At 42.3% G+C, this 11,880-nt stretch overlaps 1 protein-coding gene across 1 annotated transcript in view; it reads left to right on the top strand.

Moving 5' to 3' along the window:
• The first annotated feature begins 2,843 nt into the window (after nt 1-2,843).
• LOC132825581 (uncharacterized) overlaps nt 2,844-11,880 on the top strand; it is a 46,853-nt gene continuing 37,816 nt past the window's right edge. The window contains exons 1-2 of the mRNA XM_060840961.1: nt 2,844-3,060; nt 4,211-4,373. Coding sequence (XP_060696944.1) covers nt 2,860-3,060; nt 4,211-4,373 — 364 coding nt within the window. The 5' untranslated portion in view covers nt 2,844-2,859. The remainder of the gene's footprint in view (nt 3,061-4,210; nt 4,374-11,880) is intronic.

Here is an 11,880-nt window from a genome sequence, read left to right as displayed (position 1 = left end):
CCTTTCCAGCCTAATGGAACCTTTCCAGAATCTAGGGAACTTTGGAAAATGAACACTAATGCGTCTGCTACCTCATTAGCCACCTCTTTTAAGACCTTAAAGTTAAGCCCACCAAGGTCCAGGGACTTGATTAGCTCAGAGTTTCAGTTTGTTCAGTATTGTTTCCCAAATGACTGTAATGTCACCATGTTTCTGACTCCCTTCAATATAAATGATTTGGATCAGAGTTTAGAAGATGTGGCTAGCATATTTGTGAATGACATGAAGATTGATGGTAGAGTAGACAGTGAAGTCAGTGAGACCTTAATGAACTGGGCCAGTTGGCTGAGCAGTGGCAGATGGAGGTTAATTTAAATGAGTGCAAGGTGTTGCATTTTGGTAAGGCAAACCAGGGCAGGACTTACCCAGTCAAAGCTGGAGCCCTGGGGAGTATTAGAGAGCAAAGAGATCAAGGGGATCCTTGAGAATGGAGTCACAGATAGACAGGTTGGTGAAGAAGGCGTTTAACATGTTACCTGTCATCAGTCAGCGCACTGAGTATTGGATCTGTGCTATTTTGTTGCAGTTGTAGATAAGGTAGATAGCCATCATCTTTTCCCCATGGTAAGGGAATCTAAAAATAGAGGGCAAAGGTTTATGGTGAGAGGGGAAAGTGGGGCAATTATTTCAAACAGATAATGGTGATTGTGTTGAATGGCCTGTCAGAAGTAATTCTAGAAGTGAGTACAATTTCACCATTTAAGAAACAATTAGACAGGTACATGAATGGGAGATTTATGGAGGACTATGTACAAAAATAGGCAAATGGGATGAGTTCAAATTATGAAACTGGGCAAATTGGGTTTCCTTGCTGTACACCTCTCTGACTCCAGAATAACTGTTCCAGTACAGTTTCAGCATTGGCAGCTACCTGACAATGTGATGAATTGCCCAGTTGTGTCCTGAGCAGGACAACGCAACTCGGTTAATTACCACTCCATCAGTCCACTGTCGATTATCAGTAAAGTGATGGAAGGACTCATCATCATTGTCATCAAGCAGCACTAGCTCAGCAATAACCTGCTCAGTGATGCCCAGTTCGGGGCCCGTCAGGGCCACTTAGCTCCAGACCTCATGACAGCCTTGGTCCAAACATGGACAAAACAGCTGAATTCCAGAGTTGGGGTGAGGTGAGAGTGACAGTCCGTGACATCAAGGCCAGATTTCAATGAGTGTGACATCAAGGAGCCCGAGCAAAACTGAAATCAATGGGTATCAGTGGCAAACTCTTCACTGGTTGGCATCAAATCTGGTAGAAATGAGGGTGGTTGTGGTTATTGGAGGTCAGTCTTTCCAAATCCAGGAGTTCCTCAAAGTATTGTCCTGGGCAACCCATCTTCGTCTTTATCAATGACCTTCCATCCATCCTAAGGTCAGGAGTGGGAATATTTGTGAATGATTTGGGATGTCATGGTGGCTCAGTGGTTAGTACTGCTACCTCACCAGGTACCCGGGTTCGATTCCACCTTCGGGCAACTGTTGGTGCGGTGTTTGCATATTTTCTCCTGCTTCCACACCTTACAGAATCTATGTTGATTGCACAATGTTCAGCATCATTTGTGACTCCTCAGATACTGAAGCAGCCCATGTTCAAATACAACAAGATCTAGATAATGTCCAGTCTTTGGCTGATAAGTGGTGAGTAATATTTGTATCACACAAATGCTAGGCAATGACCATCTCCATCTCCAATAAGAGAATGGTGTTATAATGAACATTCTGGGGGTTACCACTGAGCAGAAATTCAACTGGACTTACCACATAAGTGTGGTGGCTACAAGAGCAGGTCAGAGACCAGGAATACTGCCAGAATTAACTAACCTCCTGACTCCCAAAGCCTGTCTACCATCCATAACGCACCAGTTAGGAGCGTGTTGGATACTCCCCACTTGTTTGGATGTGTGCAGCTCCAACAACACTCAAGAAGCTTGATTCCATCCTTGAAAAAGCAGTCTGCTTGATTGGCAACACATCCACAATCACCCAGACTCTCCACCACTGACAGTCAGTAACAATAGTGTGCACTGTCTACCAGATGCACTGCAGAAATTCACCAAAGGTCCTCACACAGCACCTTCCAAACCCACTGTCAGTTCCATTCCAAAAGATAAGGACAGCAAGTACATTGGAACACTAACACCTGCAAGTTCCTTCCAAGCCACTCACATGGAAATACATTGCTGTTCCTTCACTGAGGCTGGGTCAAAATCCTGAATTCCCTTCCGAAGGGCATTGTGGGCCTATCTACAGCACCTGGACTGCAGTGGTTCATCACCACCTTCTCAAGGGCAAATGGGAAGGGGTAATCAATGCTGGTCAGCCAGCAGCACCCACGTCCCACAGGGGGAGTTTTTTTTTGTTTAAAAAGCATGAAAATCGATATTAACAAACCACTCTGACTAGCGAGAGTTGCCTCGCTGTTCACACCAATTTTGGAGAATGGGACTTTAGTTTCTCTCTGCATTGTAAATTTCCTTTTTGTTGACTTTGCCTCATTTTCCCAACAGATTCAGCAATACCAGCATCGTTCAAGGGTGTCACTAGGTGAGAGGTGAGGGGGAACTTTCGTGACTGTTTGCAATTGACAAATTGGATTTTTGTGAGGGACAGAGTTTTCTTTCCTGCCTTCCAATTGGTTCGAAGATCATTGCCACCCACTGCAGTTCATTACATAACAGGGCTTCGACAAGGGAAAGTTCAGATAATCCGAGAGCAAAACCACATCGATCAGTGAGAGATTTCCCTTTTGAATCTTTTCAGTTCAGGAGCTGAGCTCGAATATAAACCGCAGCCCCTCCTGTTGCCAGTTTCGATCCCGAGATGTCGATTGTAAGTGTTTTCCCTGTGGATGCCGTCACCCTGGTGTTGCTGGGGGCTCTGACCATTATCCTCCTGCTGTATTTCAACAGCGGCTTGAAAAATCCTGGAGTCATCAACTACCCCCCGGGACCCCCTTCTCTCCCAGTGATCGGGAACCTGCACATGTTGGATCTGAAGAAGATGAACAAATCTTTGATGAAGGTAAGAGGGAGTTAGACTCGGACAGTGAATCAGAAACCTGGTTTACTCTTTCCCATTTGTGTTCAGCGCTTGGGGATGTGAATTTCTGCTCTGAAGGTGTAATCTCAATGTGTGTTATTGTCACCAATGCAAACCAACCAGAATCCAGCTGATATTACTCCGAAATTGACACCATGTTGGGCAGGTAACGGAATTGAGAGTATTCGTCCTCTGCATCCTGACCACCTACATCAGTGGGAGTGTCTGTGTGTTTAAAGTTACTCAGGGATGAAAAGGCGAATAAATTGCAACAAGAAAAAACAGAAGTAAGAAAGAATTTCAATAAAAATGTTATGTGGAAGGGGGTGGCCATGTTCTTCTGCCTCTCCAGTGTCCACCAATTGCAGAATTCTCTCAGGTACCGGTCAGCATGACATTTTCCATCCCCAGAGACAGTGGTGTGCACCCTGGGTGTGTGGACCTTGAACAGTCTGAAAGGTCACTGGTGTGGTGAATAGGATATATTAACTGAAGAAATATTCACTGACTTTAGACCAGTAAATGGTTTCCAGCATTGAAGCCAGATCATACGCTGGACTGTAACATCCTGCATCCTTACCCTTTAAATCTGTGCCCTCTCCCTCACACACTTAGTTCTCCTCTGTTAAACCACAAGGTAACAGATTTATTGGGGATTCAATCTCTAACCTTCCTTTCCATCACAGAGGTGTAAGTAGTTTCTGAAACCAATACCAGGAACACAAGGCTGATGTCATCAGCGATTTGTCTTTTGTACTGGCCAATCTCATGATGATTGAGTCTAGCTGTATCATTATACCTTGAGACAGTACAGTAGAGAGAGTGAACAGGATGTTAGTGAGAGTGTTTTACATTGTATTTGAGTGAGGAACTGACAGAGCTGCATAAAGTGAAAGACATGTCGAGGATGTGAGAAATGGATTTGAAGCTGATACTTTTGAAAGTTGTCTGAGGGTGAGCTGGAGCTGATGTGAATGTCCGGTGTAGATCCTGAGAGCTGGTGAGTGCTGCTGAGTGAGAGATCGGTGTGTGGTTCATGGAACAATCTGGAATGTCTCTGGTGTAATAAACAACAAATGGACGTGTCACGGAAAAACTTGTAACAATTTGTCATGTAAACCTTTTCTTGAAGCTGTCTGAGAAATATGGCGAGGTATTTAGCATCAAGCTGGGACCCACAACTGCAGTGGTGCTGACCGGTTATGAAGCAGTGAAGGATGCTCTCGTCAACAATGCAGATGAATTTGGAGAAAGAGCACGCATCCCAATATTTGAAGCGGTTTCGAAAGGACACGGTAATTTGCATCTTCACTGTTGTATAACTTATCAGTTAAAATCAGACTGTATTCTGTCCCTATTTGGATAATGAATATCTTTCAGTGTTTGGCAGAGTTTTTTTTCAAGTATTATGTTTTTAAGAACTTAGAAAGATAAAATTTAGACAGATTGTAACTAATTCTGTGTAATTTCTAAAACATATGGTTATGCTTAATCACACAATGTCCAATAATTATAACCGTTATATGACAATTGGGGATGTTAGCATGGGGATGTTTAGAATCTGCACTCAGCACCCTATTCTCCTTGATTTTCAAAATGACACTGATAACATATTCAGCAATACACGAGGGTTATACTGGAGGGTTGGGAACATAACTTGTTCTGACACTGTGTGACACTTTTTCACCTCGAATTTCTGGATATCTTTGGTAAACAGAAGCTGATTGAACACCAATCTCAAATTAATATTTGACCGAGCACCTACTGAGATTGAAGTTACATGAAGATGGGTAGGAGGAGGCTTGTGTAGAGCACCAATGCTTCTAAAACACTTCTCAAACATGACCACTTTGGCCTAAACTCTCATCTGTTTACATATAAACAATAGGCCTCTCAAAATCCTTTTCATCTCTGTAACAAACCAGATTGATCAGAGCCTGCCCTGGTTTATTACCCCTCTGAAAAAAATCAAGGACAGAATCTCCTTGAGCCAAGGAACAGCTTTTAGAAAAAAGAGACTAGCTTTGTGACACCTCCCCCTCCCCGCTTAAAAAATGAACCATCAACACCAAAAGATAGCTTCATTTTAACCCTTCAAAACCCAGTTAGTAGTCTAAACACAGATACACTATACTAACTAGAAACATGCACAACCCCATGCAAATTCAGGCCGTGGTACACCCAACATCGAACGCCCCGATATCTCATTTGAGTTTCGATAATGCATCGGCAATCACATTTTCATGACCTGCCATGTGCACAATTGTCAAACTGAATGGCTGCAACAACAAGCTCTATTTAAACAGCCCAACATTTCTGTCCTTAAACTTTTCCACAAATGTTAATGCATTGTGATCAGTGTGTGCGATTGCCTCAGATGCATTGCTGGTAATATAAACACTGAAATGTTGTAAGGCCAACACCAAGCTTAAAGACTTTCTCCACCGTTGAATATTTCTGTTGATGTACGTTCAAAGTCCTGGAAACATACCCAGTGAGTCTTTCTATCCCTTCATCATCCTCCCGCAGGAGCATCGCCCCGACACCCACATCACTGGCATTGATAGTCACCTTAAGACTTTGTGATCTGGTGTGGCTAATACTGGGACGGTGGGTAATACAGTTTTTAGACTGTCAAATGTCTGTTGACAGTCCATTGTCCACTGAAACCTCTTGCCCTTTTTGAACAATTCAGTGCGCGGAGCAGCCAAACTATTAAAGTGTAGAGATTCACCAGGAGCTGTGGAGAGTTCTTCAAGAAGTTGGTCTTTTGTTTGCAAACAGAAAACCACAAATTCTTGATTGCCCACGAAGCTAAGGGTCCGTGGCTCTTTATACCTTTTTTTTATCATGTTTTGTTAGCTTATCAGCATATCTAACTGTGTTAGTCAGAGCTACCTCTCTCCAGATATATCATAACCAAGTGATGTTAGTTCCTGTTATCTCTCTACCTCTGCCACTATGGTTTTTTTCCAACATTCTACTTAATATTATGATATTTTATGACCACTTTTGCCACAATGGTCTTCCGTCCCAGGTCCTACTTAATATCATTCTAATGTCACGATTAGATATTTTACCACTCACCTACCACAATGGTCTTCTCTCATAGGCTGACCCTGCTAACTACTGATTAGATATTTATTGTCATGTCCTAAATACTTATTGTCCCGACCTGTCACAAACTGCCATGATGGTATTTAGCAGACAAGGCTGACTATACCAATTGTTGTTAACCCAGCCTGCCATAGTGACCTTTCAGCCCCAAACTGACTCTGCGAGCAGCAATCCACTATTCTTATCTCATTCTGTCACAGTGGCCCCATCCTGTCACAGTGACCTTTTTAACTAGTGTAATATTCTACAGACTGCTTGTAACAGATCACCAGTGGTCTCATTCTTTAACCCTTCCCATGCTTTTCATGCTCGTTATTTTCCATATTCCCCCTTTGAGACCTACTGGTCTCACCTAGAGAAAGAAGCCAATAAGCTCAGACCCTCTGATGTCCAATGCAAACAGTTTATGTCCCAACATGGACTGAATAATATTTGGAGTCTGAGTCTTAAAGGGTTCTTCCTCCATTGCTGGGGTCCCTTGGGCCAAAACCCTGTCCTCCAATAACTAGAACAGGAAAAAAGACCCAAGACCCCTTACTCTCTACGACCTGTGAGTTAATCAGAAGTAGCATCAAAGTTCTCATGTGGACATGTCCCGTGCACCATGGCAGTTGTCAGGTTTAATAATAAAGCGGTGAGACTCCGTCAGAGGAGGATACACTTCCGGGGTTAGCTGAAATGACCACAAGCTGCCGTGTAGTGACGCAAACTAAGAAAGACTTGATAAAAGGTAAGACACAATAAAAGACGAAGGCAACAACAAGTAAAACTGCACCTACAATAAGACCAATCTTGACAAACCATTCTCCCCAAGATCCCAATATATTATTCAGCCAATCAAAAGCCTGATGACCAAACTCCACATTGTCCTTTAGCTCCTGTCTCAGATTCTTTAATTTCTCCATTGCTTCAGTAAAAGATCCCCCAGGGCTAGTGTTGTTAGGTATGAAGGTATCGCAATGTTACCCAAACATCACACAAACCTTGCCTTTTTCTGCCAGTATCCAGTCTAAGGCCTGTCTGTTTTGCCATGATATTTTGGTGGTAGCGTCTAATTTTTCCCCTAAGGCTACAAGGGCGTTGACAGTATAGTTCTCATTGCGGGCCTTAAACTCATTAGACGTATAACTCTGCTGTCCTATGCTATCAATCCAAACCATTGGATCAGGGAGATACCGTCACTTAGTTCAGTGCAGAGCTGACTGGCTAGCATCAAGCTGTACATGTAGCAGTATAACAACCTTGTGTAGCAGCATTACATGGGCACAGCTGCTACTCCAGTCAGCAGGCAGCATTGGATGCAACCTTCCTTTCTTACCACATAGTCACGGCACAAATTTTCGGTAAAATCCACTCAACCCCAGGAACCATTATATCAAATTTTGTCGACAGTTGGGAAATTCCCCAATTACTTTTGTTTTTGTAGCTGATGGGGCCATTTTTCCATGTCCAATAACATGGCCCAGGAAGATGACTTGGGCTTTGGCACATTCACTTTTAGCTAAGTTAACCACCAGTCTGTCTTCCGAAGTTGATTGAACAAGTCCGATAAATGCTGTAAATGTTCCTTCCATGAGTGACTAAAAATCACCAAATCATTAATATACACCACACTGTTGGGTAATCTGGCAATGACCTTATGTGGCTGGAGCATTTTCATATCAAATGGCATGACTTTGAATGGATAAAGTCCATTTCGCATTACGAAAGCCAAAATCGCCTTTGCCCTCTCTGACAGAGGTACTTGCCAGTAGCCTCTGAGCAACTCCAACTTCGAAGTTGCTTATCCCACTTTTTTGAAACAGCCCTCCAACTGTGGATCAGTCTTTGTAACGACGTTGAATTTGCAATTGTCCACACATAACCATTAGGTCCCATCTGGCTTTGGAACCAAGACTATGGGTGAGCTCCAGTCACTGTAACTCACTTTGTTTATACCATCTTGGAGCATGCACTCCTCCTGGATCTGTGCCAGTGTTATAGGGTTATGCCCATAAGGATGTTGCTTAACCGGAACAGCATCTCCTATACAACTAGGTTAGTACTACCCAATTTATTTTTACATATCTCCCCATGTGATAGCAATAACTCTTTCAGGTCATTTTGATTTTCTTGTGGAAAGTAACTTAATACCTTATCCCAATTTTTGACAACTTCCTCATTGTCTAATTTGATTTGAGGAATGTCCAATTCAGAATCCTCTGAACTTGGTTCTTCCTTCTGTGCTGTAATCATTAACACCTTCTCCTCTTGCTTTCCTTCCCTATCAAAATTCCTTTTTGAGCATATTCACATGACACACTCTGTGAGATTTCTCCCAGTCTGGAGTCCTTATCAAGTAGTTCACCTCACTCAATTTCTTCTCAATTTGATTAGGTCCACTAAACCTTACTTTTACAGGCTGACCTGTTAGCTGGAAGTAACACCAATGCCTTATGTATTGTGATTTCTTATACACTTCCTGTTTCACTGTATGCTGTGATACTGTTAAAGGCTGTCTAGCCAACTCTCCAGCTCTATTTAACTGTTCCCTAAAATTTGACATATGGTCCAAATGGGTAGTCTCTGAATTCTGACTTATTAATTTCTCCTTAACCAATTTCAAATGTCCTCTTACCTCATGCCCAAAATTTAATTTAAATGGACTGAATTTGGTCGATTCATTCGGTGCATTTATGATCACAAAAAGTACCAGTGGAATTCCCTTATCCCAATCACCTGGATAATCCTGATCATCAGCCCCCAACATGGCCTTCAGTGTTTGATGCCTTCTCTCTAGTGCTCCCTGTGATTCCAGACAGTACGCAGTAGATTTTAATTGTTTTATTCCCAACTTACCCATAAACTCGAATAGTTTTCATGTCTAGTTTGATCCTTGATCTGACTGGATCTCTACTGGTAGTCTATATCTAGTTTTTTAAAAATTTAAGTAATAATTCTACAATCCGTTTAGCTGTGATGATGCATAATGGGATTGCCTCTTGAAATCCAGTCGACACGTCCATTATTGTTAGTAAACACTAATGCTCCCTTTTTGTTTGAGGTAGGGGACCTACGCAATCAATCAAGACTCTTGTGAAAGGTTCCTTAAACACTGGAATGGGTACTAAAGGTGCAGGTCTTATTACTGTCTGTGGTTTTCCGATTAGCTGACATATATGACATGTCTGGCAAAATACAACTATATATTTGCGTAGTCCAGGCCAATAAAATGTCTTTGTATTTTAGCCTGTGTTTTCCTCACCACTGACCTCCAAGTGGTAGCTCATGCACCACTCACAGCATCTCCTCTCTACACCCTACCAGCAAAACAATTTGATGAATCTCTGTCCATTTCTCATCTGCTTGAATGAGTGATGGTCTCCATTTCCTCATTAAGACATCATTTGTTAAGTAATAACACACAGGAATGTATTCACTTTCTTTCTCAGTAAATGCCTTTCGCTATAATTGTTTTAACTCCTCATCTTTCTGCTGTAATTCAATCAGCTTAGTAGAGCTAAAGGTACTGGCCTAATTACCTATTTGCTCCTTCTCTGATCAAAGAAGGTTTCAGATAACACTATGTCAGCTTCCTTATCGGTGCCTTTTGATCTCTCCTGCTTCAGCTTATGCCTCAGTGATCTTGTGATCTCACAATCAGGGAAAATTCCTGGATAAACATTCTCCATATCTTCAGTTGCCTGTATCTCCACTGGCTTCTCAACTAGAATAGGCAACATGCTTACCAGTGAATCAGCGATATCATTTGCAAGGACAAATTGCATTCCTGGAGTTGAGAGTTTGTTCACTACTCCTACCACAAATATTCCACTCTTCTCTGGACTCTCTTGCCTCACTTTACATAACTGAGCACTTTTGTCTTAACTTGACTTCACATTACCAGTACCTTTTGTGCAATAGACCCTCAGGAGTACATATCGCCTCATCCTTCAGCATTAAAGACTGAATAATATTGCAACCTCCTTACCTACTGCTACTGGCCTACATGAATACACTTTACCCTTGCATGCTTATGTTTTAAGCAGATCTGGCATTTACTTCTTAATCAACTTCTGATCATCTTGTACACTCTGAGGCAGTTGTCTTAAGTTGCCTTGTGCTTTTTGTTACCAGCCCAACAAAACTCCCAGGCTTATCTGGTTTTCCTACATCTGACTTTCTCCTAGCCCACCAGCACTGATTCTATATCGGCAAAAGTGAGGACTACAGATGCTGGAAACCAGAGTTTAGATCAGAGTGGTGCTGGAAAAGCACAGCAGGTCAGGCAGCATCCAAGGAGCAGGAAAATCGAAGTTTCTGGCAAAAACCCTTTATCAGGATAGAGGCAGGGCGCCTGTAGGGTGGAGAGAGTGAGGAAGAGGAGGATCTAAACACTGATTTCATGTCGCCCACTTTACTACAATGAAAACACCAGATCTTTTTAATTTTTTTGTCTCCCTCGAGTCTCTTTTTTAACTCTGTGGTACGTTATCCTAATGATCTTCACTGAGATCCACCTTTCCCTCCCACATGAGGATTTCTCTTTGCCCCAGTTTCTATCCCTCATGGACTGAAATTGATTCTAAAAGCCAAACCGGGTTTTGTGGACCAGCTCATAATCATCAGCCCCTTCAGCTGCTAACCTTGCTGCATTAACTCTCTGCTCTTCCACATGAGTTTGCACTACTTCAGGCAGTGAATTTTTTAATTCCTCCAAAATAATTACCTCTCTAAGGGCATCATAGGTTTGCTCGATTTTTAAAGCTCTTATCCATCTATTGAAATGACTGTTTGACCCTTTCAAACTCAATATAGGTTTGACCAGGGTCCCTCCTTAGAGCCCTGAAATGTTGTCTATAGGCTTCTGGTATAAGCTCATGTGCATGTAAAATGGCTTTTTTCACCTTTGCACACTCTCCAGATAACTCTTCTGAGAGGGATGCAAATACCTCACTAGCCCTACTACAAATTTCGTTTGGATCTACAAAACCCACATTGCCACTGGCCACTGCATTTGTTAAGCCACCGTTTCAAATGGGATGAAAAAGGCTTCTCGTCAAATTCAGCCAATGCTTGAACATACTCAAACAAACAATTTCTCACTAGGCTTGTGATAACCAGCTGCTTGCTCATCCTCATTTTATTCCTCACTAAGCCTACCCTCAGTCTTTATCTCCAGCATTTTAAGCTGACTTTCCTTCTTAAGCGTTAGTCTTTGAAGTTCAAAAGCTCGCTCTTTTCTCGATCTCTTCTGGTGCTCACTCTTTTTCCCTCTCTTCTGCTTTTAATTGTAAGTCAAACTGTTTCATTTCTGCTGCCCTTTCCTTATCTCTTGCCTCTAACTCAAGCTGCTTCATTTGCAATTGAATTCTTGCCATCTCTACAGATTCTGATGGTTTCTCCAGCGGGTTTAAATGCTGAGCTACTGCTGTAATTATCTCTCTTTTCCTCACACAAGCAGGCAGTTCCAACTCCAGTTTATCTGCCAATTCTTGTAACTTGGTCTTACTCACTTTTTGCAAAACTTCCAAAGTCAGTGCATCCACCTCCAGAAAGCTTTTGGCATCTGAAAGAGCCATTACTAACCCAAGCTTTGTCTACCCAAAGAAACAAACACTCGAAATAAAGACACAAGCACCAAGCACTCGCTGTTTAAAATCCCGCAAAGAGCCCGAAACCTGTTATGGACAAAGCCAGATGACT

Source organism: Hemiscyllium ocellatum, chromosome 20 (genome assembly GCF_020745735.1).
Source record: "Hemiscyllium ocellatum isolate sHemOce1 chromosome 20, sHemOce1.pat.X.cur, whole genome shotgun sequence".
NCBI classification, from domain to species: Eukaryota; Metazoa; Chordata; class Chondrichthyes; order Orectolobiformes; family Hemiscylliidae; genus Hemiscyllium; species Hemiscyllium ocellatum.
This window is presented reverse-complemented; position numbering and strand designations above follow the sequence as displayed.